Below are 27,822 nucleotides of genomic sequence, written 5' to 3' on the forward strand. Positions count from 1 at the left end.
ACAGACAGATCAGAAGCGTTAGGAACTCATGACCAGTGACCTTGCCTGGGTCTTCTGTTCCACCCCAGGGTGGGGCCAGCTCCTGGTCTCACTTTCTGAAATGACTTGCAAACCATGTCCCCTCCGCTGAATCCTCCCCTTCTCTCACTCCCCTGCATATGCAATTGCAGAGCCCTTCCTGTTGACACTTGAGCATGCACAAGCCTCTTCCCTCTGAAAACTTCCTCCCTTCAGTCAGCATCCTTGGCTGGCTAGTTATTGACAATCCTCTCCATCCCACCACAGCTACATTTCAAAAGGCTGTCTGCATCAGTGGTGCCCTATCTGTGTGGCATCAACTCTTCATCACGCCCCTAATGATGTCTAGACCCTTGGTGTCCATGGATTTGTTCTCTATGTCTGTGTCTGTATTTCTACTTTGCAAATAGGTTCATCGTATCATTTTTCTGGTTCAACATATATAGCACAGGGAACTCTTCTCAGGGTTCTGTGGTGAACTAAATGGGAAGGAAATCCCAAAAAGAGGGGATATATGTATAAATAGAGCTGATTCATTTTGCTGTACGGCAGAAACTAACACAATATTGTAAAGCAATATTTTTTTTTAAATACATGCGAGATCCTATTCAGTCCTTCTCTTGATTCTCAGCATAATTTGGGGCTGATGACATTCCTTCCTTCCTGCCATTCTTGTAACCCTGGGATTCCCCTCACTCCACGCATAGAATGTTCCTTTAATCACTTGGGTGGCAGCTTCACTTTTCTTTACATGGCCATTAAGAAATTCCACCATTTAATAGTCTTTTGATATAATTAATGACTGTATCTACATGAGGCAAAAAAACCCCCGATGGAATCAAAGAGAGAAATTCAGTCACCTACATGCTTTCTATATGATTCCAAAGACCTGGATATTTAACAACTGAATGGATATACTTAAATAAAAGAGAAGAAAGAGGAGGATCAGCATTATGCTTTTTTTTATCCAAGTTTCCATCCAGTAATAGTCATTGCCAAATTCAGACTTAAACTGAAGAAAGTAGGGAGAACCACTAGACCATTCAGGTATGACCTAAATCACATCCCTTATGACTATACAGTGGAAGTGAGAAATAGATTTAAGGGACTAGATCTGATAGACAGAGAGCCTGATGAACTATGGATGGAGGTTCATGACATTGTACAGGAGACAAGGATCAAGACCATCCCCATGGAAAAGAAATGCAAAAAGGAAAATGGTTGGTTGAGGAGGCCTTACAAATAGCTGTAAAAAGAAGAGAAGCAGAAGCAAAGGAGAAAAGCAATTCCCATTTGAATGAAGAGTTCCAAAGAATAGCCAGGAGAGATAAGAAAGCCTTCCTCAGCGATCAATGCAAAGAAATAGAGGAAAACAACAGAATAGGAAAGACTAGAGATCTTCTCAAGAAAATTAGAGATACCAAGGGAACATTTCATGCAAAAATGGGCTCAATAAAGGACAGAAATGGTAGGGACCTAACAGAAGCAGAAGAGATTAACAAGAGGTGGCAAGAATACACAGAAGAACTGTACAAAAAAGATCTTCACGACCCAGATAGTCACGATGGTGTGATCACTCATCTAGAGCCAGACATCCTGGAATGTGAAGTCAAGTGGGCCTTAGAAAGCATCACTACAAACAAAGCTAGTGGAGGTGATGGACTTCCAGTTGAGCTATTTCAAATCCTGAAAGATGGTGCTGTGAAAGTGCTGCACTCATTATGCCAGCAAATTTGGAAAAATCAGCAGTGGCCACAGGACTGAAAAAGGTCAGTTTTCATTCCAATCCCTAAGAACGGCAATCCCAAAGAATGCTCAAACTACCGCACAATTGCACTCATCTCACACGCTAGTAAAGTAATGCTCATAATTCTCCAAGCCAGCCTTCAGCAATACGTGAACCAAGAACTTCCAGATGTTCAAGCTGGTTTTAGAAAAGGCAGAGGAACCAGAGATCAAATTGCCAATATCCGCTGGATCATCGAAAAAGCAAGAGAGTTCCAGAAAAACATCTATTTCTGCTTTATTGACTACACCAAAGCCTTCGACTGTGTGGATCACAATAAACTGTGGAAAATTCTGAAAGAGATGGGAATACCAGACCACCGGACCTGCCTCTTGAGAAACCTGTATGCAGGTCAGGAAGCAACAGTTAGAACTGGACATGGAACAACAGACTGGTTCCAAATAGGAAAAGGAGTATGGCAAGGCTGTATATTGTCACCCTGTTTATTTAACTTATATGCAGAGTACATCATGAGAAATGCTGGGTTGGAAGAAGCACAAGCTGGAATCAAGATTGCCAGGAGAAATATCAATAACCTCAGATATGCAGATGACACCACCCTTATGGCAGAAAGTGAAGAGGAACTGAAAAGCCTCTTGATGAAAGTGAAAGAGGAGAGTGAAAAAGTTGGCTTAAAGCTCAACATTCAGAAAACTAAGATCATGGCATCTGGTCCCATCACTTCATGGGAAATAGATGGGGAGACAGTGGAAACAGTGTCAGACTTTAATTTTTGGGCTCCAAAATCACTGCAGACGGTGACTGCCGCCATGAAATTAAAAGACGCTTACTCCTTGGAAGGAAAGTTATGACCAACCTAGATAGCATATTAAAAAGGAGAGACATTACTTTGCCAACAAAGGTCCGTCTGGTCAAGGCTATGGTTATTCCAGTGGTCATGTATGAATGTGACAGTTGGACTGTGAAGAAAGCTGAGCGCCAAAAAACTGATGCTTTTGAACTGTGGTGTTGGAGGAGACTCTTGAGAGTCCCTTGGACTGCAAGGAGATCCAACCAGTCCATCCTAAAGGAGATCAGTCCTGGGTGTTCATTGGAAGGACTGATGCTGAAACTGAAAATCCAATACTTTGCACCTCATGCGAAGAGTTGACTCATTGGAAAAGACCCTGATGCTGGGAGGGATTGGGGGCAGGAGGAGAAGGGGACGACAGAGGATGAGATGGCTGGATGGCATCACCGACTCGATGGACATGAGTTTGAGTAAACTCCGGGAGTTGGTGATGGACAGGGAGGCCTGGCGTGCTGCGATTCACGGGGTCGCAAAGAGTCAGATACGACTGAGCGACTGAACTGAACTGAACCTGGACTAGGTAGCCCTTCTGTGTGCCTTCAACCTGTTTTGGATGTTGATTGATACTGCGTTTCTGAAACATCAATCCAAGTTTATCACCACCATTCCACATTCAGTCAAGGTTTTCTACGGCTCTTATGATAGAATCCTCAACCCAAATCCTAAACCCAGTTGGTTTGCAAGACTGTGTGTTCTTTGAATGCTCTGCCCTGGGCCTTCCTCCCCAGCTTTATGGAGCCCTATTGCCCCTTAGTTTTTACTTTCTTGTTGCAACTGTCCTTTGCATTTGACCCTTTTTTTTTTTTTTTTTTTTTCACCTTCCTTCCTGGCATGTGGGAGCTTGGTTCCCTGACCAAGGATTGAACCTGCATCCCCTACAGTGGAAGCACAGAGCCTAGTCACTGGACCAACAGGGAATTCCCTTGACTTTCCTTCCTACTTGGAATGCCCTTCATATTTGATATTTTAGTTGCCTCAAATTCCACCTGAATATTCTCACATCTTTCTTTTGCCACCTCTCCAACAAGTTGATGCTGACTTTATCTCAAGCTGCACTGAGGCCCTTCCTGTTTGACAGATCTAGGTCAATTTCCTTTGCTCCATGCTCTTACAATCTTGTTTCTTTGTTCTAAAACTATTATTTTAGCTGTGTTTACACATTCCCGAGTGGAATTGATTAGGGTCTGTCCTCACTTGGCTCCAGAGTCCATAATACCATGAGCCTGGACATCTGCATCCCTGTCATATCCCACCACGCAGGGCAGCATCTGGAGTAAAACAGGCACTGAAGACACACATAAGGCATGAGTTTGCAGGTGACCAGGTGTCTGATTTTGCACAAAGTGATTTTTATATATTCTCATTTCATTTTCACAACCAAACATTTCAACACTAACCTCACCTTATTATGATTTCAAAATGTTAAATAGTAAGGCTTAGAAAATGTCCTATATAAAGCTGTTTTATTGTTTGTATTTTACAGAACAGAGACTGGGGCTTCAAAATGTTCATCTTCTGCCCAGCATCATATGAGGAGTATAGATGAGATTTAAATCTAGGCCTGTGCGGTTGCACAAGCAGAGTCTTTGTCAACATATCATGCTGCCTTAAATCAAATTCATATTACTCTTTCGTAGTAATATTATTATTTGACTTGAAGGGAACTTGAAATTTACTAGGCTTAAGATCATCTGTTTATGAGCTAGAAATTTTAAGACAAAAATATTAAGTGTCTGTATCAATTACAAAGTTACTTGATTGATATCTCTTGACCACTAGTCTAATGGCTTGAGGAATACTATTAATAGTTTCAAAGTAAATTTCTGATACTTTTGTTAGATTAAAGGGCTGAGAAAATAAGCCTCCCATAATTGAAATTATAACTTATAATGTTATTATTGAACATGCAGTTACACAGATAGATATGGTTCTAAGGCAAACTTGAATGTTAGAAACAGATAATTGCAGGAATATCAATGGACATGAGTTTGAGCAAACTCTGGGAGACAGTCAGTGAAGGACAGGAAGCCTGGTGTGCTGCAGTTCCTGGGGTCTCAAAGAGTCAAACACAACTTAGTGACTGAACAACAACAGAAATGTCATTCAGAGTTTTATGTAATGTTTGGGATTCACAAGCAAGGGAAAAGACTAGAAAACTAAAATATGTGTTTTCTATGAATATGCATGTGATCTTAGTTGTGATGTTCACCTCTAGATTGTGTTTGCTGAGGAACAGCAGGAGTTGAGTCCATTGATCTCCATTGTTTTACTTGCTTGCTTTTCCTGGTAGGTGTCTAAGAGACTGTATGGCATGGGCTGTTACGAGATATCCCTGGGAGATACAATTGGAGTGGGAACTCCAGGAAGCATGAAGAAGATGTTGGAAAGTGTCATGAAAGAAATCCCACCCAGAGCTCTTGCTGTTCACTGTCATGACACCTACGGACAAGCCTTAGCAAATATCCTCACGGCCCTTCAGGTATTTTGTATTATTTGTGTGTGTGTGTGTGTGTGTAAAGGTGTGTATACTTGTTTGGCATACAAATGTATTAAGAACTCTAGTGAGAGAATATTTATAAATTGCTAAGAACATAATATTTAGACAGTACTCCACACACAGCACACACTCAGGAAATATTTGTCAGTTTGCACATGCTTTTTTTTTGGGCAATGGTGTCTCTTATTACAGTTCATTTGATTTGGTAAAATCCCTAAATTTGTTCTTTTAAAGAGCATTAATATTCTCAGGGCTATGTCTGTTTCTTTCAACTCGCACTTGCGCTCAGCCTTACTGAAAAATGATGGTATTTTGGGGGTGCAAAGCACAGAGATAGTAGCACGGACTGTTGTAATCATGTAACTTATGCTCTTTTGGGTAATTTGGTGCTCTGTGATGAGGAAATATGGTGCTGAAATATAGAGTATTTTGTTTAAGATGTTTTCCTGATGTTGGCAAGCATCCTTTTGAAAGAACCCCTGGTTTTTATCAAGTATATTCTGATCAAAATCAAGAGATTTAGAAAGTTGGAGGATTAAGAATTGCTTATTAAATTCTAATGGTACCTCAGTTCTTTTTAATGTATTTATTGAAAAGAACACATAAATTGCATTTTAAAATATTTATTATTAAATCAATGCTATTTCTTTAACTTGGCTAAAAATAGATTCACTGGATGTTCTTTGAACCTAAGATTTTGACAACTAAAGATAAGAGTGTCTGAAAACTTTTTGGTGAGGCTGAAAATCAATGCCTGAAGCTTAATGTCACTGTCCTGCACTGCACAGTTGTTTGGCAGAAGTTAAAAAAACCCTGTGAAGATCAAGCCCCACAAGGGCTTATTTGGACTTTGTAACATATGTGCACAAATCCTTATTTATCCTCTGGAAGCAGGCAAGGAACACTGTATTGAATTAGAAGAAAAAATGATATCCCATGGACTTTGGGGCGTGGGAATTTTGACAATTTTCCTTCTTTCTAGTTTCTAAAACAATAGAGAACTAGGCACTGCTTCAGGATTCTGTGTTCAGCTGCAACTGTAACTTATTAAGTGTTCCTCACCAGCAAGTTCCTGGAGAGGTCTGTATGTGTGTGTGTGTGTGTGCATGTGTGTGTCTGGGTGTGTGTCTCTTATTTCATATATGGATATATCCTCTGTATGGTAATGCTTTGGGTTATATTTTATTCATGTACCATATTTATTGCATAATGAGTGATACCTTAGTTTGGGAGAATCCAGGGCTTATAGTGGAAATTCTGGAAGCCCAAACATCTAATTTTTAAACTTTATGCCTCTTGAAAATGCTCCAACGTGAAATATTGCTGTTGCCCGGTTGTGATTGTGACAGTTAAGGAAGGCCTATCTGAGGAGTCTAAAACCAGATGCAAAGAATGAGAAGAGGGACTTACCTGGTGGTTCACTGGCTAAGATTCCATACTCCCTCTGCAAAGGGTGCAGGCTCAATCCCTAGTTTGTGAACTGAGATCTCACATGCTGGGGGTTGTGACAGAAAAAAGAAAAAGAAAAAAGAACGAAAAGAAAGGAACTTCAATCAGGGGTGTGTGGGGGGTGGGGGCATCAGTGTGTAGAAAGAATGTTCAAGCAGATGAAACACCACTCGGGCAAAAGGCCTTGGAGAGAGAGGATGATGTCCTAGGAGCTGAAAAGTCAGCTAATAACATTATTCAAAGGGGAAGCTGAGCTTTATAACATTTGCTGAGTTAGTTGAGCTGCAAAGTCTCCATTTACAGAGATGAGAACTCCAGTTCTGGAGCGTTTGCCCATCCATCCTGTAACAGCCATACGGGGTGCGGGTGTAGGAGAGAACGCGTGGTCCAAGCAAGATGGGGAGCAAAGGTCAGAACCTGACCCCCACCAAATACCACATCCTCTTTCAAAAAAGATGAACCAGCAAAACTTCCAACTCACAAAGGGAGAAGGCGGCAAGCTTAGTCATTCTCAAGGCCTTGGCTGTGAGTAAGGGAGAAATACACAAGCTCCCTTTCCACTTCCTGGCTTGTTGACCCTGATGTGGATTTAGGATTCAAATTCATGTTGCCTGCAGAATGTGAAAAACCTGAGCAGATGAGTGGCTGTGGATTAGTAATACCTAGAGGTGTCAGGAAGAATGTAAATCTTGTCAGAAGGAACGTATCTTAAATTTAAGCTGAACTGTTTGGAATCTGTGTGTCTGTGTATGTCTCTGTGTGTATATATGTGTGTATGTGTATGGTCTATATCTATGTGTGTAGGTGTCTATGTATGTACGTGTGTGTGTGTATATGTGTATATGTGTACGGTCTATATCTATGTGTGTAGGTGTCTATGTATGTATGTGTGTGTGTGTATATGTGTGTATGTGTATGGTCTATATCTATGTGTGTAGGTGTCTATGTATGTGTGTGTGTGTGTGTATATGTGTGTATGTGTATGGTCTATATCTATGTGTGTAGGTGTCTATGTATGTACGTGTGTGTGTGTTTGTGTGTGAATGGATATGTGTGTGTGTGTCAGGGGAGGGGTGGATATTCTGCTCTGTTCTTGTACAAGTTAGGAGGGAGCATGTCCTCAAGCCCTGGGCATTGTGTGCACAAGCTCTAAGTATATGTGGGAGGAAAGTGCGCTTGGAGCCTGTCGGGGGCCACAGCGGGAACTTGATGTCCAGTCACTGTGTAAGCAGGCAGCGGGGAGGGTCAGAGCGGCTTGTGTAAGAAGCACTACGTAGCCTGCGTGGCCAGTTCAAATGAACTTTTGAGGAAATGGTCAAAAAGCAGAGACCTGCCGGGGGAGCTAACCACTAGAGTTGTAGAGGTTGTCTGCTACTGTCCGCTTTCCAACAGTGGCATCCAGTTTGATAAGCCAGTGGTAGTGTGAAATATATACACACCTTTCTCTTTGAATCTGTGTGTAGCTGAGACAGTCTGTCAGTGTTTTGGAAGGTCTGTGTTCATCTAGACATGGAATGTCTTTGCAAACCCACGCGTGCTGATCCCCCAGCAGCACGAAGTGAGACAGTGTCAGCCTGGATCCCTCCCTGTTTCCTGTATCCTGTCTCCTCCCCAATAAAAGCAGCAGCAACAACAATTACTAGGATTTCCTTGAGTGGAGGAGAAAAAATATGCCTCAGAAGAAAAAGCTGCCAGTGTTTAAATAGAAGGGAAATCAGAGAAAGTTCCACTTCGTTATGAAGCAGGCCAACTTTGGCTTCAGGAAGCACTGGCCATACTTCATTCTTTAAAATGGAATCTTTGAAGTGGCTTCTAGTCAAATAAGTGGTACATGTGGAGTGGATATCATTTGCTTTAATTTAAGGGTTGAGAAACAGTTTACAGTGCTCCAAACTGGAAGTTAAGATGATGGCAAGGAGACACGCAGTAAGTGGAAACTTGGCCACGATGGTCGGAAACAAATGAGAGTTATAAATGGAACATCCCCCCTTGGTCTGGAAAGCACATACTAATCGTGTAATAGAGGGATCTTTCTTGGGTTCCCAGGTTTTATTATATTTTTTATTATTTAAACAGACTTACAGGACTGTACATGCTTGTATGGGAGTCAAGAATTTATAATTATCAGCTATTCTTTAATATAGAGAAATAATTGAGACTATAGGTTTGAGTGGGGGATATTTATAACCACCGAAACCCAAAAGAGCAAGAAAATGAGGTGACAAAACGTACAGCATTTCAGTAATGGAAGAAACGTACATAGTCCAATATACTTGTCTTAATTTTTATGTAAAAAGTGAGTCTCACCCTTCTGCATATTCCCAAGTACCTAAGTAAAACACCAGTGAACAAATTATTTAATCTACTTAATACTAAACAATTGCACAGTCTCTGTTTTTCTCCACTCAAATGATTTGAGTCTTCATAACTGGGTAAAACAGAGTAAACAAATGAGTTCTAATACCACAAATAATAAAACCACATTAATTGGTAGCAAAGACAGTAGAGCAGGCAATATTTAGCTTTTCCCTAAAGAAATACCATTTGCCTTTTTTTCTCTTAAACTTAATATACATTTAGCTAATGTGCCTTTCTTCATGATGCTTTCCATATGTTTATTATTCTCTTTTAGAAAAACCAAATCATTTACCTAATTTTTACAGTAAAGCATTCTTTTCTTCATATTGACTCTCAGTAAACCACATTTAAATCCTACCAAACAGCACATATGTCCTCACATAATTGATTCTTGAGGTTCTCAAAGAAAATTTTTTAGATTCCAAATTCTCTTCTCAGTTCTATACCTATAGAATGTGTCCATTGATTTATATATCCTCAGATTTTGCAAAACTGAGATGAAGTGCAGAGTTTCTAGGACATTTATCATTGTAACAGTGCAGGTGGTTAATACTTCATATTATTACAATCATTGCAGTTAAAACCATTAGTACTGCTGATATATTAATAACAATAATAATAACCTTTATTACTCAAAGAGCTAGAGGACAAAGCATTGCTTTACAAATGTATACATTTGTAAATACATGCTTTAGATATTGTTCATTTATTCAACATCTATTAAAGAGCTAAGTAGAAATCAGTGACCAAGAAAGAAAATAAAAAGTTGCAAATTGGATGCCCCTACAGAAATTTTACAAAATACATCATTAATTTATTCAACAAATATTCATTTTATTAGACACCATTTTAGATACTCAATTCAGATACAGAATCTCTGAACAGTCCTGCTATGGAGAAAAATGTTTTAGTTTAACGCAGTACCTCTAGAAGCATTTTGAGTAGGAAATAGTTTTTTTTGGGAGAGTGGGGTGATTTCTTTTGGTTTTTATTTGTTTGCTTTTTGCTACACAATTGTCTTTCTCCAGTACAGTATTATGTTGAAAAACATTTTCAGTTGGAATGAGGTGTAAGTTATCATAAAAAATTAAATAAATAGTAAAGCAATTATAATCCAATTAAAATATTTTATAAAAAGAAGTGGGAAAAAGGAAGAAAAGAGATCAACTAACATAATATTATAAATCAACTATACTTTAATTAAAAAGTACTTTTAAGATCAAAATAAGCAAATAAAAGAGAACAGGGAGTCCAGCAAAAGTTTAGCACAACTTTTGAGTGTGTGTAATCAGGGCTTTGAGCAATAATGTCAGTAAGAAAAGATGAACAAAGTTCCATTCTAATTTTTTTTTTTTTTTTGCTACTGACTGGATTGCTTGTATCAGTGATGAAAAATAAGGAGGCATAAATGATTTTGTTTTCTTTTATCTCCAACATCTTTTTATTAATAAAGATATCTTTCTGATTTTTGACTATAGGTCATCAGGTGAGATGGTATAGAATATACCTATTTATATAGATAGATAGATATAGATATAGAATATACCTATTCTATATCCAGATATTGAAGGGGGCAGTTAGAAAAAAATTCTTCTGAGCTAGATGGCATTTTAAACTGGAATTTGTATAATCAGTATTTAAAAATAGCATGCATGAATTTGGTTCTAATATGCTAAACATGAAAGCATTTAATCTTTATGTAGTGGGTTACACTTAGATATAAGCCTGAAATTCACCAAGAAAGAGAAGATGCCCCAAAAGGTTCTGTCCCTCCCAAGGCACTTAATACAAGCTGGTCAGGTAGGCAAATGTTACAAAAATTGATTATTGTTGGTGGGGATTAGGGCCAAGTTATGGTACGACTCTTGCTGTGACATAAGAGATGAAAATTTCAGAACTCACTACCGTTCTGAGCATCTCTCTAATTCATTCTGTAAATGTCGCATCCAGTTGTTTTAATCTTGTTTTCAGTATCTTATTTTCAACCAAGTATCTGTCACACCTTTCTTCATACAGCTGTCTTTCATTTGGAAATCTTGCTCTTTTGCCCCATTCACAGAAAAACACATTAAGCTTTTTTTTTTAATATCTTAAAAGATATGTTTCTTTTTCCTCAATTTTTCTCGCATGAAAATTTCTATTTACAAGGAAACTTTATAACTATATACACTCTTGCCCATTAATGTGACTTGACACAGAACTTTTTCCTTAAAAATATTGGTCTGAAATTGGTCAGTTTGGTATTGAACATTAAGTATTATTCTCACTACTGTCTTTTGGTTTATTGTAATGTAATCAATTAATGGTAATAACAAAACAAGTGTGCGCACATGTGCGTACACACACACACACACACACAAATTAGAACCACTGATACATATAATAACCAATATTCAAGAATGCTTTAGCTTTATTGTTTGAAAAATGTTCTCACATACTGCCACATATTCTAGTTCTGGGAGTGGTATACACTATTAGCTCACACTGGTTCATTTTTTAAATGATCACTTTAGAATATTAAAGTTAATAGTATTTGTAAACGCTAGATTGAAGACTGAAAGACAACAGCGGGTGAGGGCCAAATCAAACATGTGGAATCCCAGACTGGATTGCTGCAGAGTTGTTTTCCTTCCCGTGTATTTATAAATCTCTTCAATGTAGAACACACTATAAAATGGAAATCATGTCTATCAAAAATGACCATTTATAATTATTTCATGAATTATTTTAGAATGCTTATTTAACCAAAAACATATTTATTAACTACTGTTAATAAATCGTGTTTATTGATCATGTTAATCAATCCTGTTCCTGACGCCAATTGTCTTGCCGTATCTCACTGTGCACGCTGTTCGTTGAACGCGGGGTAGGCGAGGTGCCTGCTCAGAGGCTGGAAGAAGATGCAGGGAGCCATAGGAAGGCAGACGCGTTTCCTATCTGCTGGCCGGCGCAGCGGCCGTAGCAATATTCTTTCGTGGCCGACGCGGCGAGCCTCGCAGCAGACGCGCTGTGTCTGAGCCCACGGACAGCGCCGTGACGCAGCAGTAACACCCGCCACTGCCCAGCTGGAGCTCACGTGCATGCGCGCTGCACGCTGCCGTGACCAAGCCAGGACCTCCTGACGTGCATGTGCAGTGCTAGATTATGAATGACCTCAGCTGTTCCACAGTCATCATTTATAAAACGAGAGGAGAGCCGGAACACCCCCTTGGCCAGTCTGCTCTCTCCCTACAACTGCCTTCTGTGTGATAGTCTGTCTGCTATTAGGAATGAGAAAAACAAACAAAAAAAAGGAATGGGAGACAAAACTGCAGGATAAAATACCATCCTATTTATTAATTATTTTTTCATATATCACAAAATGTGGGAATCATGCCAAATTGCTTAGGAAATGAGTCAGATTATTGTCACATAATTTACCTTTGACACTTTCACCTAGGTTACATTGGTAGGTAAGTTATCCTGACTTAAAAATTTGCAAAAATTATAAGAACTGTAATAATCAGGATATGATTATATATTTCTTCTGAAAGACTTCAAATTAAATAAAACTATTTTTGTAGTAATTGCTTTTTCCACGTTTATTGAGCTATCATTGACATACATTGCTGCATAATTTTAAGGTATCCGGCATAATAGTTCAGTTCAGTTCAGTTCAGTTCAGTCGCTCAGTCGTGTCCAACTCTTTGCGACCTCATGAATCGCAGCACGCCAGGCCTCCCTGTTCATCACCAACTCCCGGAGTTTACTCAAACTCATGCCCATCAGGTCAGTGATGCCATCCAGCCATCTCATCCTCTGTCGTCCCCTTCTCCTCCTGCCCCCAATCCCTCCCAGCATCAGGGTCTTTTCCAATGAGTCAACTCTTCGCATCAGGTGGCCAAAGTACTGGAGTTTCAGCTTCAGCATCAGTCCTTCCAATGAACACCCAGGACTGATCTCCTTTAGGATTGACTGGTTGGATCTCCTTGCTGTCCAAGGGACTCTCAAGAGTCTTCTCCAACACCACAGTTCAAAAGCATCCATGTTTCGGCGCTCAGCTTTCTTCACAGTCCAACTTTCACATCCATACATGACCACTGGAAAAACCATAGCCTTGACTAGATGGGCCTTTGTTGGCAAAGTAATGTCTCTGCTTTTTAATATGCTGTCTAGGTTGGTCATAACTTTCCTTCCAAGGAGTAAGCACCTTTTAATTTCATGGCTGCAGTCACCATCCTCAGTGATTTTGGAGATCCAGCATAATAGTTTTACTTAAATATGTTGTGAGATGATTATAGCAATATGCTTGGTTAGCATCCATCATCTCATATAAAAAGTAAAAGCAAAAAAGGAAAAAAAACTCCTTGTTATGAGAATTTTTAGGATTTGCTCTAGCATCTTTCAAATATATCATACAGCAGTGGTAACTATAGTCATCGTATCATACATCTCACCCCTAGTAATCGTTTCTCTTAAACCTGGAAGTTGCTCCAGTTTTACTACCTTCCTCCAAGTTCTCTTCTCCCCACACCAACTCTGATAAGTTTTTGTCTCAGTTTGCTGGGGTTTTTGTTTGTTTTGGTTCCTTTGGATTTTAGATTCCACAGTGAGAACATAGAGTATCACTCTATGTGACTTACTTTAGTTGGCATAATGCCATCACGTTCTGTCTGTTTTGCAAATGGCAGGATTTCATAGTTTTATTAGTGAGTGAACATTATTCCAATATAAAAATATGTAATATTATATGTATGTTATATAAATGTATACTATACTGTACATTTTACATTATATTGCATATTAATATATAAAATAATTAGATCATTTTATATATCAATAAATACTTTAACTTATTTAAATAAATATACAGTGTTTAAATAATTATATAAAATATTTTATTATTTATATATAGTATATGACATTATCAAACTCTATGTAATATAGTATAAATCCTATACTTTGTATAATACATAGTATCTGTTATTTAACAGTACGTGACATTATTATCATACTATATATAATATAGTATATATTATATACATTGTGTAATATGTAGTATCTGTTATTTAACATGTAGAATATAAATTGTGTAAAGAATATATTACAGATATATATTGGAAATATTATAGATATTATATAGGTATTATTATAGTATATATAATGTATCTTATACATTGCATATAATATGTACTATATTATAATTCTTATATGTAGTTCATAAATATAATAAATTTAATATTTTACTTAAATTTATCATATTTGTATATTACATTTGTATATTTTATATATTATATGCAGTATATTTAACATATATAATATACAAATAATATATTAATACTATATAATATACTATATTATATATTGAATACATAGAATATAATTTGTATAATGTTTATATATTGCATGCTAAGTTGCTTCAGTTGTGTCCCAACGCTTTACAACCTTATGGACTGTAGCCTGCCAGTCTCCTCTGTCCATGTGATTCTCCAGGTGAGGATCCTGGAGTGGGTTGCCATGCACTCCTCCAGGGGATCTTCCTGACCCAGGAATTGAACCCATGTCCCATGTCTCTTTGTCTCCTGAATAAGTAGGCAGGTTCTTAACCACTAGCACCAATATTTATATTTTATGTAGTATATGTAATATATTTATATAAGTACAAATTTATGTATTGAATACTACGTAATATCTGTATATTACATAGTATATAATTCCAGAAATATATCATATAAAATATATAACTATATAATATTATGCATAATATTTCACTATATATATTTATATATATATATAGCTCAACATTTTAACTTTTTCATCCATCAGTGGACACTTGGTTTCCATGCTTTGACTATTGTAAATAATACTGCAGTGAACTTGGAGGTGCAAATATCTTTTCAACTTACCTTTTTATTTCTTTTGGATATGTTTTCAGATGTAGAAACCCCTGATCACATGGAAGCTCTATTTTAAATTTTTTGAGGATTCTCCATACTTCTTTGTGTAGTATCTGTACCAGTTTATAAATCCACCAATAGTGCACATGGGTTCCTTTTTCTCCACATCCTCACCAGCATTTGCTATCTCTTCTTTTTTGCTGATTATCACTCTAAAATGTTTAAAGTGATAAACTCAAAGTAATTTTTATTTGCATTTCCCTAATGACCATTGATTTTGAACATCTTTTCATTTTGTTGCTCAGTCATTCATTTGTGTCCGACTCTTTGTGGCCTCATGGACTGCAGCACAGCAGGCTTCCCTATCCTTCACCATCTCCTAGAGTTTACTCAAACTCATGTCCATTGAGTCAGTGATACCATCCAAACATCTCATCCTCTGTCATCCCCTTCTTCTGCCTTCAATCTTTCTCAGCCTCAGGGTCTTTTCCAATGAGTTGACTCTTCACATCAGGTGGCCAAAGTATTGGAGCTTCAGCTTCAGCTTCAGTCTTCTAATGAATATTCAGGGTTGATTTTCTTTAGGATTGATTGGTTTGATATCCTTTATGTCCAAGGGACAGAAGACTCTCTCAAGAGTCTTCTCCAACACCACAGTTCGAAAACATCATTTCTTCGGCACTCAGTCTTTATGGTCCAGCTCTCGCATCCGTACATGACCACTGGAAAAACCATAGCTTTGAATAGACAAACCTTTGTTGACAAAGTAATGTCTCTGCTTTTTAATATGCTGTCTAGGTTTGCAATAACATTTCTTACAAGGAGGAAGTATCTTTTAATTTCATGGCTGCAGTCACTGTCCCTGTTTACTATTCAAATATCGTCTTTCGACAACTGTCTATTCAGATCTTTTGCCCATTTTTAAAATGGGAGTATTTGGAATTTTTGCTGTTGAGTTCTATGAGTTTTTCATTTATACATGTATATGTATATGTATTCACACCTATATATACATATATATGTGTGTGTGTGTATTCTTTTTCAAATTTTTTCCATTGTGGATTAGTATAAGGTAATGAATATAGTTTCCTTTCCTATACAGTAAGTGCTTGTTGTTTATTTTATGTACAATAATGTGTATCTGCTAATCTCCAGCTCCCGTTTATCCCTCCCCTGTCCTTTCCCCTTTGGTAACCATTACATTGTTTTTTCTATGTCCATGAGTCTGTTTCTGTTTTGTAAATAAGTTTATTTGCATCATTTTTTAGATTCCACATATAAGTGTTATGATATAATATTTTTATTTTTCTGTCTGATTTACTTCACTTAGTATGATAATCTCTAGGCACATCTATGTTATTGCAAATGGCATTGTTTCACTGTTTTTAATGGCTGAGTAATTTTCCATTGTATATATGCACCTCATCTTCTTTACCATTCTTCTGTCAATGGACACTTGGGTGCCTTCCATGTCTTGGCTTTTGTTAACAGTGCTTCTATGTACTTTGGGGTGTCTGTTTAATTTTGTTATTTGTATTTAGGTGTCATATTAAAAAAAGTCAATGTCAAGAAGCATTTTTTCCTATGTTTTCTTCTAGAAATTTCGTTTTTCAGATCTTATATTTAAATCTTTACTCCATTTCAAGTTAGTTTTTGTGAGTGATGTAAGACAGGGGCTTTCTTTAATTCAGTTACCTGTGAAAAATCCATTGTCCCAGTGCCGTTTATTCAAAAGTTTGTCCTTTCTCCACTGAGTCTTCTTGGGTTCTGTGTTAAATGTTGGTTGAACTTATATAGTTGATTTATTTGGGGACTTTTTTAAAAATTAATTTATTTTTTATTGAAGAATAATTGCTTTACAGAATTTTGCTGTTTTCTGTCAAACCTCAGCATGAATCAGCCATAGGTATACATATATCCCTCCCTTTTGAAACTCCCTCCCATCTCCCTCCTCATCCCACCCCTCTAGGGTGATACAGAGCCCCTGTTTGAGTTTCCTGAGCCAGACAGCAAATTCCTGAATCTTGATTCTGTTCCATTGATCTATTAGTCTGTTTTTGTCAGTACCATCCTGTTTTGATTACCAGGCATTCATACTATAACTTAAAATCAGGAAATATGACATGCTCTGTTTTGTTCTTCTTTCAAAGGATCGCTTTTCCTTTTTTGTTTCCATGTAAATTTTAGGATTTTTTTTCCACTTCTATAAAAAATGTCATTGGAAACTTGATAGGAATTGCTTTGAACTTATAGATGGCTTTTGGTAGTATTGTTATTTTAACAATATTAATTCTTCAATCTATGAACATGGGTAACCTTTCCATTTATGTGTCTAAGAAATCTTTAGATTTGTTGAATCAATGTCTTGTAGTTTTCAGAGCAAAGATCTCTCACCTCTTGTTAAGTTTATTCCTAATTATTTTTTGGGGAATATTATTGTAAAATGGATGATGTTCTTTATTTACTTTTCAGATAATTTGTTGTTAGTGTACAGAAATGTTTCTGATTTTCTGCATGTTATTTTGAATCCTTCAACTTTAATACATTTATTAATTACGTTTAACTGGGCTTCCCAGGTGGTGCTAGTGATAGAGAACCCATCTGCCAATGCAGGAGACATAAGAGATGTGGGTTTGATCCCTGGACTGGGAATATCTCCTGGAGAAGGGCATGGCAAATCACTCCAGTATTCTTGCCTGGAGAATCCCATGGACAGAGGAACCTAGCAGGCTAAAGTCCATAGTGTTGCATGGTGTCGGACACAGTTGAAGTGAATGAGCACACACAATTGCATTTAACAGTTTTTTAGTGGAGTCTTTAGGATTTTCAATATGTGAAATCATATCATTGGCAAATAGAGATGGTTTTATTTCTTACTTTCCAATTCTGATGTCTTTTCTTTTTCTTGCCTGATTACTTTGGCAAGGACTTCCAGTACTATGTTGAATAAAAGTGGCAAGGATGAGGCTATGGATTAATTCCCTGCCTGGGTGTTGTAGGGGAAACCTCCCTGCCCAGTAATTAGCTCTGCTCTGTGGAGGATCTGCAATGCCTGCCTGCTTCTCAGCTCCAGTGTTGCTAAGGCTAAGCAGCTTCTAAGTGTTCTCACTAGCGCTTCTCATCATGTGGGTCCTAGGGTCACACTCTGAAGCTTGTTGATCTGTGACTCAGCTGCCTTGCCTGGGGGTGGGCAAATCAGGTCCTTTTGTTGCTGTTGTTGTTGTTCAGTCACTAAGTCACGTCCAGCTTTTTGTGACCCCAAGGACTGTAGCATGCCAGGCTCTTCTGTCCTCCACCATCTCCCAAAGTTTGCTCAAATTCATCCATTGAATCAGTAATGTCATCTAACCATCTCATCCTCTGTCATCTCACTTCTCCTCCTGCCCTTAATCTTTCCCAGCACCAGGTCTTTTCCAGGTCTTTCTTTGCATCAGGTGGCCAAAGTATTGGAGCTTCAGCTTCAGCATCAATCCTTTCAGTGAATATTCAGGGTTGATTTCCTGAATATTGACTGGTTTGACTGTTTTGATCTCCTTGTAGTCCAAGGGACCCTCAAGACTCTTCTCCAGCATCACAGTTCAAAAGCATCTGTTCTTTCGTGCTCAGCCTTATTTATGGACCAACTCTCACATCTGTACATGGCCACTGGAACCCTTAGAGCCACCAAAACTCCTTACTTGAGGATCTGACTCGGGAAGACCTACACCTGTCCTTTTCCCTGGTAAGATTGTAACAGGAACTCGGTCCCACAGTTCAGCAAAATGGATGGCTGGCACTACTGCTTAGAGTCTGCAGGTAGGAACTCGAGCTTGCCAAGATCCAAGCATCACCCACCCTCTTTTCTCCTTCGTGGTGGTCAGATTCCCAGTGAATAATCTCTGAAGATTCTCCTGAAATCCCTGTGGGGCAAGGTCAGAGTAAGGGTTCCCACAAAGTGATCCCCAGCACTGAGTGGAGACTGGATATTTCCCTGGGCTGTCTTTCCCACTGGAAGTGTCATAGGCTCAGGGGGGAACTCTTGTTGGTATAAAGCTGCTCCAGCCTGGGGGACAGGCAAGGTGGTCAGTGTGTAGCCACTTTTCTTACCTATTAGTGAGGTCTCTTTTGGTGTGTGTGGTGCAAAGGTGCTCAGCCGTTTCCCTGTGTTCTAGGATTCTCATAACTGTCTTGTCCGTGAATAGTTATTAGCTGTTCTTGGGAGGGGGGGACAAAGTCAGGAATGACCTATGTTATCATTATGGTGATGTCACTCCTATTGGCTTTTAGTGGTTAAGAAATTATATTGATTTTCAAATATTTGGAAAATACAAATTAGTACAAAGGAAAATGAATTACTTATAATCCTCCCTCAGAGGGAGTATTAGTATTAGCTGCCAAAATAGGTCATTTTCATTCATATATGTATGAATATATATATATATATATATACACACATATATATGTGTGTGTGTGTGTGTGTGTGTCTATGTCTATTTTATGGGCTTCCCAGGTGGTGCTAGTGGCAAAGAACCTGCTTGCCAATGCAGGAGATGCAGGAGACGTGGGTTTGATCCCTGCATTGGGAAGATCCGTTGGAGGAGAGCATGGCAGCCCACTCCAGTATTCTTGCCTGGAGAATCCCATGGACAGACGAGCCTGGCGGGCTACAGTCCATAGGGTCACAAAGTGCTGGACTCAACTGAAGTGACTTAGCATGCACGCACACATATCATATTTTATTCCAGTATGCTTTATTATTTGTTTATTTTTTATTATTTTATTAAATTGAAGGGTTGTGATAATCCTTTGTTGAGCAAGGCCATTTTTTCAACAGTATTATATTTTAATGAAGGTATACACATGATTTTTTTAAGACATAGTGCTCTTGCATACTTAATAGCAACAGTATAGTGTAAATATTGTTTTTATATGTATTAGGAAACCAAAACATTTATGTGATTTGTTTCATTGCAGTGTTTACTTTTTTGTGGTGGTCTGGAACCTGCAGGATCTCTGAGGTCTGCCTCTTTGATGTATGTGTGTGTGTGCGGGCACGTGTGCATGTATATACAGAAAATGAAGGAATGATTGATAGCGTATTGAACTACATATATCTGCACTTCATGATTCCTACAACTCCCTCCCTTACATGTAGGCAGTTGGATATATGAGAATTGATTTGGGGAGAGAAGTCTGTGCTAAAGATATGGGTTTAGAAGTAGCAGTATTTCTTGTTATTTAGTCACTAAGGTAGCAGAGTTTTGGTGGTGGTTTAATCGCTAAGGCGTGTCCGACTCTTGTCACCCCGTGGACAGTAGCCTGCCAGGCTCCTCTGTCCATGGGATTCTCCAGGCAAGAATATTGGAATGGGTTGCATTTCCTTCTCCAGGGTATCTTCCCAACCCAGGAATCGAACCCAGGTCTCCTGCATTGCAGGCAGATTCTTTACTGGCTGAGCTGAGAGAAGTCCCATATATAGTATTCAATTCCAAGGACTTCTTGAGATGATAGAGAGGAAGGAGAGAGAAAAATATATTTAATAATTAAGAAATCAGAGAAAAGTGGATATTTAGGAGACAGAATAGTGACTCATGAGATAGGAGAAAACCAAGACTGCCTTGAGTGTGAGGCTCCTAAGGAAGAAGTCTATAAAAAAAAAGGAGGTGGCCCTCAGTGTAAGATGCTGGGTAAAGGAAAATGAAGACCACCATTCATAATACTGTCTTCACTTTATGGCTTCTGGCTTCAGAATTTTGCTGAGAGGACCTTGAGTTCTTCAAAACTTTAGTATTTACATAACCTGATTACTGTCTTCTCTTTGACTTGATTTCTTATAATTAAATCTTTCACCCAACGGTACTGTATTTCTATTCATGGGGCAGGATGAGAATCTATATTTTATATAAACACACTGCTATCCCTTTATTGCATAACCTACTAGTTCCCCAGAGATACAAAATATTCAGCTATGACACATACTGTGTTGTTATATTCTTGAGTGGAACTCTAGAGTTTCTCTTCTGTGACAACATTAGCTGATATTTTTTGAACTGTTAAACTATGTTTTACATGCATTATTTTATTTTATCCTTGTAACAATCTTATAAATTAATTTTTTATATCTATGATTTTTTACGTGAGGGAACTGTGGCTTTCCAAGGCTAGACTAGTTGCCCAAAGCCCTTTATTTGAAAGTAAAAGTCAACCCAATTTATCTTACCTCTTCCTCTTTGGTCATTTATTTTGTATACATACCATACTTTTAATTAACATGACTTTATATTAGATTTCAAATCGAGTACTACATGACCCTTTTATGAGTCTTATTATGAAAGTGAAAGTGAAGTTGCTCAGCCGGGTCGACTCTTTGCGACCTGTGGACTGTAGCCTGCCAGGCTTCTCCATCCACAGAATTTTCCAGGCAAGAGTACTGGAGTGGGTTCCCGTTTCCTTCTCCAGGGGATCTTCCTGAACCAGGGATTGAACCTGGGTCTCCTGCATCACAGGCAGATGCTTTACCCTTTGAGCCACCAGGGAAGCCCCTGAGTCTTATTATCAACCCTGTTAAATTATTTTATGTATTTATTTTATGTAATTGAATTTTAACAGAATTTGGCCCAAATTTCATCCTCCAAATATCTATTTTACCAAATATCTAGACTAATTTAGAGAGAATTGGCTTAAAAATAGCATCTCCCCATTCAAGAAATTGGCAAGTTTTTCCTTTTATTCATATTTTGGTTTGTATAAAAATGAAATTTAGAGGTTTTGTTTGGTTTTGGTTTTTTTGATGTAGAAGGCCTATGAATTTTGGTTTCCTCCCTGGTTGAGAATCATTGTAATATGCACTACTGTTTTTCTTCATGATTTTGAATGACTTCTTCCTGTGTTCTATCAATCTCTCTTCCTCCCTTCACTCAGAAATTATCAGTCTCACATTAATGGTATAGTGGTGAGCTAGAGTGGTGTAACTGCCTTCCGGAAATTAATATAAATCTCACCAAGACTCGTTAATTAATTAACAAATAATCCCTCATCAAATTTCTCAGCAGATTCTTATATTTAGTTGTGTTTGAAATGTTTAAATATGTTCATATTAAATATGTGAATACCTTGAGCAATTTCTTCGGGAAAAAAGTTTTCTTGCAGGATATGGAAAATATGTTTATGACATCAATTTCCTGAGGTAAAAAAATGTTGAGGTTTGAAGAGGATGCTTTGAGAATTAGATTATTTTACTTTGATCTCATAATAACAACAGATAACTAAATAAAGCTCACATTTCTTAGTAAAACGTTTGCAGTTCAGTAAACATTCTTAAGGGAAACATTCGCTTCAGTAACCAAAACCCACTGTTTTCATTGAAGGCCCAAATTAAAAGAATACTGTTTCTATTCTGTAAGGAAAGAAAAATCTTATTTATTTTTCTATGTAGACATTTTGGAACAGTTCCCCTTGAAATTACACAAGACTTTATAGATAACAGACCTGAGAGCGAAAAGACTCAGGATCTGCATGAGCTGTAAGAAGACCAACAGTGTTACCCATAACAGATCTACTAAAAAACCATTAAAAACAGGGGGGATTCTTTTTGGTTACTAGGACAACGTCAATAAATAGATAAAGACAACTTTCTGAAGTTTATCCTGCTGTATTGTTGCCTTTTGGCTTAAAAATAGATTTTAAGCTCCTTGACGATTAATACAAGTCCTCTGTGTGTCTGAAATCATGTAAATTTAGAGACAATTGTGATTCAGAAATATTACTGGGTTATGTGATGTGGCTTTCGGGTTTATTTAAAACCATGCTATCTTACTACAGCATCAGGGAACAACAAATACGTTCCTGTCTGAAATTCTAGGTGAGTGATTCCATGTGTGGTCTAGGTGGGAAGATATACCAAATTTATAAGAAGTGAAAATGAAACCACTCTTCGCTTAAGGAAATTTTATATGTGCTGTAGCAAGGAGGCAGAAGAAGAAAAGCCTCTCTTGGCCCTTTGACTTGAAATGTACAACTGGGGAGAGGACATTAGTAAGGAAATTTCTTATGGCAAACATGAGTGTTGTTTTTATACTTCAATCTTGATGCACAAAGTTACATAAATAGGTATAAAGGCATTGATTACCTTTTTGTAAAAAATCCTGCCTCACTATGGCTTTTCAAAAAGTGCTGACTGATTATCAAAGTGAGTTCATATTCTGGCATGACAAAAATAGGCTGGAAATAAGTTGAAAATAGCCCAAGAAACAGGGCTGGTCCTCTCCAGCTTACCCAGACTGACCTGTGTGCTCTGAGGTCTTAGATCTCCTTTGTATCTCATGTCTCACTTGTTTCACCCTTGCAAGCAGTTTAGAAACTTGATCTGTTTTTAAGGGAGGAAATAGTGGTAGTGGGATTAGGTCATGGTAAATTGGTAACGAGAATCTGGGGCTTCTTACTAATTCAGGACTCAAATAGAGACAGTGGTCTTTAATAAATAGAGAAATTCTGGATTAAATGAGTAGGTATTGGAGATTAAAGTGAATTTTGTTGAATTCTGTTGAGTTAAAGTAAATAAAAGCAGTAGAGTAGATCTATCTTCAAAGTAGATACGTTCTACAAGGAGTAGAACGTATCTACAAAGTATGTTTGCAGTTATCTTTCTGTGCACTGAAGCAGTGCTTTCTTTTCTTCAGTTTAGAAAGAAAATCATTAAATGTCTACAAATGAGTTTCTACATTGTACTGACCTGCTATGCAAATACAAAAATGAAAGAGAAGAGCATTGATATCAAAGATAGAGAGTAAGGATAAGATTACATGAGGATCACTTGTGGTTATAGAAATGAAAAAGTTAAGATGAGAGTGGCAGGGGACTTATAATTTCATATTCCATGAAAATGGTTCAGGAAATTTATTCAGCCTGCTCAGATTTTATTAGGACTCCATGTTTCAAATACACTACACCCCATACTTTCAGACATATGTTAGAATGTAAACATATCTGCAGCACCAATATACAGACATAATGTAAAGAAAATGGTGCCTTCTATACGTTTCATATGTGTGATTAAGGACAACAGGATTGACAAATTTTTGTCGGCAGATAGTAAAATGACTGACAGTAAAGACCCTCATAGAGAATGTGGACAATCTGGTAAAGAGCTTTTCTGTTGTATAGGAAGTGATCCCTATATAAAGCCCAAGCCAGGCAAAAGTGGCTTCTACATCTGCAACTTTGGTGTCTTCAGGTCTAAGACGGGAGCACTGACTGAGTGATCTCTGAAATTCCTTGTTGTTGTTTAGTTGCTGAGTCATGTCCGACTCTGCAATGTAGCCCTCCAGGCTCCTCCATCCAGGGGATTTCCCAGGCAAGAACACTGGATGGGTTACCATTTCCTTCTCCAGGGGATCTTCCTGACCTAGGGATCAAAATCCCTTGACTGACTGTCAAAAACATGTAAAATTATGCACAGTTCCATCCATTGCTAGAAGATAAGGGAACCAAAGGAGACAAATGATGAAATGTGAGGGCATTTAAAATTCATGGTCTTCCAAAGTTGTATATTTAGGTAGCGATTAGAGGAAGATTTCTCCCTCGACATGTTGAATTTCTCTATTTACCATTAAAAGGATTCAAGTAGGATAAAATTGTCTTTCAATCAGTCCTGTGAGACAATAGCCTACATCAAAATTAGTTTAGGAGGGTGACATTGTCAAGATGGTCATGTAGTCATTCCTGGCTTTGTTCCCGCTCACAGGAAGGACAGCAGACAACCTCATAGGCAAGACGCCCCTGAGAGACTCCTAGAACAGGAGGTGAAGCTAAAGCCCTGTGTGTGCCCCAAACCCCCCATTATCACAGAGGCCATGACAAATTGCATTAGAGGGGTTAGAAGGACAAGTGCACGCTGACTGCATTGCACCTCCCAGGTCCATGCGGCCCCGTGCAGGGAGGTCTCCTCTGAGCCTGTGATACTTCCAGTGGGAGAAGAGCCCTGGGGACATCGACCTCCCCTGCATCTTTGTGGGAATCCCTGCTCTTTCTTTGCCCCAAAGGGATCACAAGGGAATCCAAGGGCTCAACCACTAGAAATTCTGTTGTCATAAGGAAAGAGGGAGAGGCTTCCAACAACCAGTGGTCAGTTTTTGACAGACCAAGTTCTTCCCTACAGAGTCTGCATAACAATTTCAAATCGTTTCTTTGCCTTAATGCAAGACCCATGTTGGTGGCACAGTATGCCAAGAGAACTAACTTGGGTCCAGATTTGCCTAACTTGGGCAAATACCCCCAAATGGAGTTTGAAACCTTGAAGATGGATTTGCCCTACCTAGGCAGAAGTACTCAATCATAGCCCCACCCATTACTGATCTTCATTTCTGGCCACCCACAGCCACCAAAAAGCATATTTGGGAAAATTTTGGAGTTGCCTGAAGTGGCCCTCCTACGTGGAGCTTGGTTCTAGCCCCACCTGAGAGGAGGGATTAGTGAGACCACCTGGAAACCGGGAAACCCAGCAATCCTCCAGCCACGAGGGTTCAGGCAGAGCTGACTGCCTTCAGAGCAAAGCCAATGGCCCTATTCGGACAGGGAACTTGAGGCACTGGTCTAACGCACAGATACCAATGTAAGCAATCAGGGATCGTGAAAAATCAGGAAAATACAGCACCACCAAAGAAAATTAATAAAACTCCAAGAACTGACCTTAAAGAAATAGAGATCTATGAAACGTCAGGCAAGTTCAGAATAATCCTCTTAAAGCACTTCAGTTAACAGAAGAACATACAACTACACAAAATTAAGAAAAAAAACAAAGAACAAAATTAGAAATTCAGCAAAGTAATAGAAATCATCGGAACAAAGAATCAAACGGAAATCTGAGAGCTGGAGAGTACAGTAACTGAACTGAAGTAGTCGATAGAGAGAAATGCATACTCAACTGTGCAAAAGAGTCAGTGACCTGGAATACAGTACACTTCAAAGTATCCAGTCAGAAGTGCAAGAAGAAAAAAGAATGAAAAAGAGGGTGAAGCATGCCTGGGGGTTTTATGGGCCACAATGAAAATAAGTAATCCTTACAATATGGGAATTTCAGAAGGAGAAGAAAAAGAGGACATAAAATATATTTAAAGAAACAATGGCTGAAAACTTCTAAAACCTGAGGAGAGAAATAAACATCCATATCTAAGAGGCCCAAAGGAGCTCGGATAACTTGACCCAAATAGGGCAGACCCCAAGATATTGATACATTATAATCAAGTTGTCAAGGTTAAAGAAAGAGAAGGAATTTTAAAAGCAGCAAGAGAAAAGAGAGAAGTTACAGATAAAGGAATTCCTACAGAGCTGAAATCAGTGGATTCCTCAATAGAAACTTTTCCGGCCAGGAGAGACAATAGGCTGAAGTATTCAAAATATTAAAGAAAGAGAAGCTGTCAAGCAAGAATGCTATCCGTAGTGAAACTGTCCTTCAGAAATGCAGGGATAAAGACTTTCCCAGAACAATAGCTGATGGAATTCATCATTGTTAATCCTGCCTTATGAGAAATATAAAGTGATTGCTTTGAGTGGAAATAAAAGGATTCTAATTAGCATCATGAAAGTACAAGAAAGGAGTGTATAAATCACTGATAATGGAAAATATGTAGTCAGAGTTGGATTCTGTAACGTGGTAATGGGGATACCTAATTCGCTTACAACGCCGCTTTAAAACATAACAAAAATAAACACCAGTACAATAATCTGTTATTAGTTACACAATATTAAAAAAATGTAAATTGTAACATTAACCTAAAATATGAGGGGGAGAAGTGTAAAACTTAGACACTTTATTGCAATTAAGATGTTGCTACTTTAAAACTGAGGGTTATGGTTTCATTCTTTTTTATGTAAGCTCCATGATAACCTCAAGGCAAAACCTGTAGTACTTATACAAAAGAACATATAAAAAGTTAAAGCATCCTGATACCACAGGATATCAAAATACAAGAAAGACAATGGGCGAGAAAAAAGGAACAAGACAAGCAGACACAATTAACTGGTGATTATAAATGGTCACCTCTGAGAGCTGCTCTGGGCTTTGGATGCTCATATCGGGTGCCGCTGGGACATTTTGTGGGGGCCCAAGACACACACAGTGTCTGGGGCTCCGCCAAGCCACTCAGCCTGAGATTCTCTTTGCTGCCGGGTGGGTTTGTATGGACAAGCTTGTCCATCTGTAACTTCATTAAGGCTTGCAGTCCATCTTCAGTACTTCCTCTTGCAGAACCTTATAAGAATTCAGCTGGCAAAGCAGACTTGTGGTTTGCAGAGTCCCACTGCCAGCATCATTAAGACCGATTGGGAAGAAGGGATGAGAGTTTGGAACTGAGGGGCAAGAATTTAATAACTTGTTCCAGCAAACTGCTAAGAAATAGGGTGTTAAAAAATGTTGCCTCAGATCTGTTTTCCAGCCAGTGTTTATGTGATTTTAGTAGGGTGCATGCATGCTAAGTCGCTTCAGTTGTGTCCGACTCTTTGCAACCCTATAAACCATAGCCCACCATACTCCTCTGTCCATGGAATTCTCTAGTCTAGAATACTGGAGTGGGTTGCTGTGCCTTCCTCCAGGGGATCTTCTAGACACACATCGAACCCATGTTTCTTATTGGAAGGTGGATTCTTTACCATTGATTTTGTAAATCATGTGAAATCATATATTCTGTAAGATTCACAGGTATACCTTGCAATCTGAATCTACTGCATTCGTGTCCTGAGTTTGGATAGTAGAAGTCTGGATAGTGAATAGGGTCTTCTACGTCTAGTTTATTCCTGAGTTTTGGATAGCAAGAGTGAAAGTTCAGATAATGATGGACATAGTTTTATAGTTTCCTAAAAATTTAGCAGTATCTGTTTGCTTACTGAGTTTATATAAGATGGAGTTGAATAAAATGAGGTATACCTGCATTTTATTTCAGGTACAGATTCAGTAATAGCAATATCATAGCACTAGACCATTTAAAAAATTTGATTTGATTAAAGCAAAATAAAATTTGATATTTCTTTGGACTTGTTAAAATGGGGCCCTTTC

At 38.3% G+C, this 27,822-nt stretch overlaps 1 protein-coding gene across 3 annotated transcripts in view; it reads left to right on the forward strand.

The window, feature by feature from the left end:
* Nucleotides 1-27,822, forward strand: part of HMGCLL1 (3-hydroxy-3-methylglutaryl-CoA lyase like 1) — a 183,610-nt gene that overhangs the window by 109,046 nt on the left and 46,742 nt on the right. For all 3 annotated transcript variants that reach the window (XM_061146046.1, XM_061146048.1, XM_061146049.1), the window contains one exon: nt 4,906-5,094. In XM_061146046.1, the coding sequence (XP_061002029.1) occupies nt 4,906-5,094 (189 nt within the window). The remainder of the gene's footprint in view (nt 1-4,905; nt 5,095-27,822) is intronic.

This window comes from Dama dama, chromosome 7, assembly GCF_033118175.1.
Source record: "Dama dama isolate Ldn47 chromosome 7, ASM3311817v1, whole genome shotgun sequence".
NCBI lineage: Eukaryota > Metazoa > Chordata > Mammalia > Artiodactyla > Cervidae > Dama > Dama dama.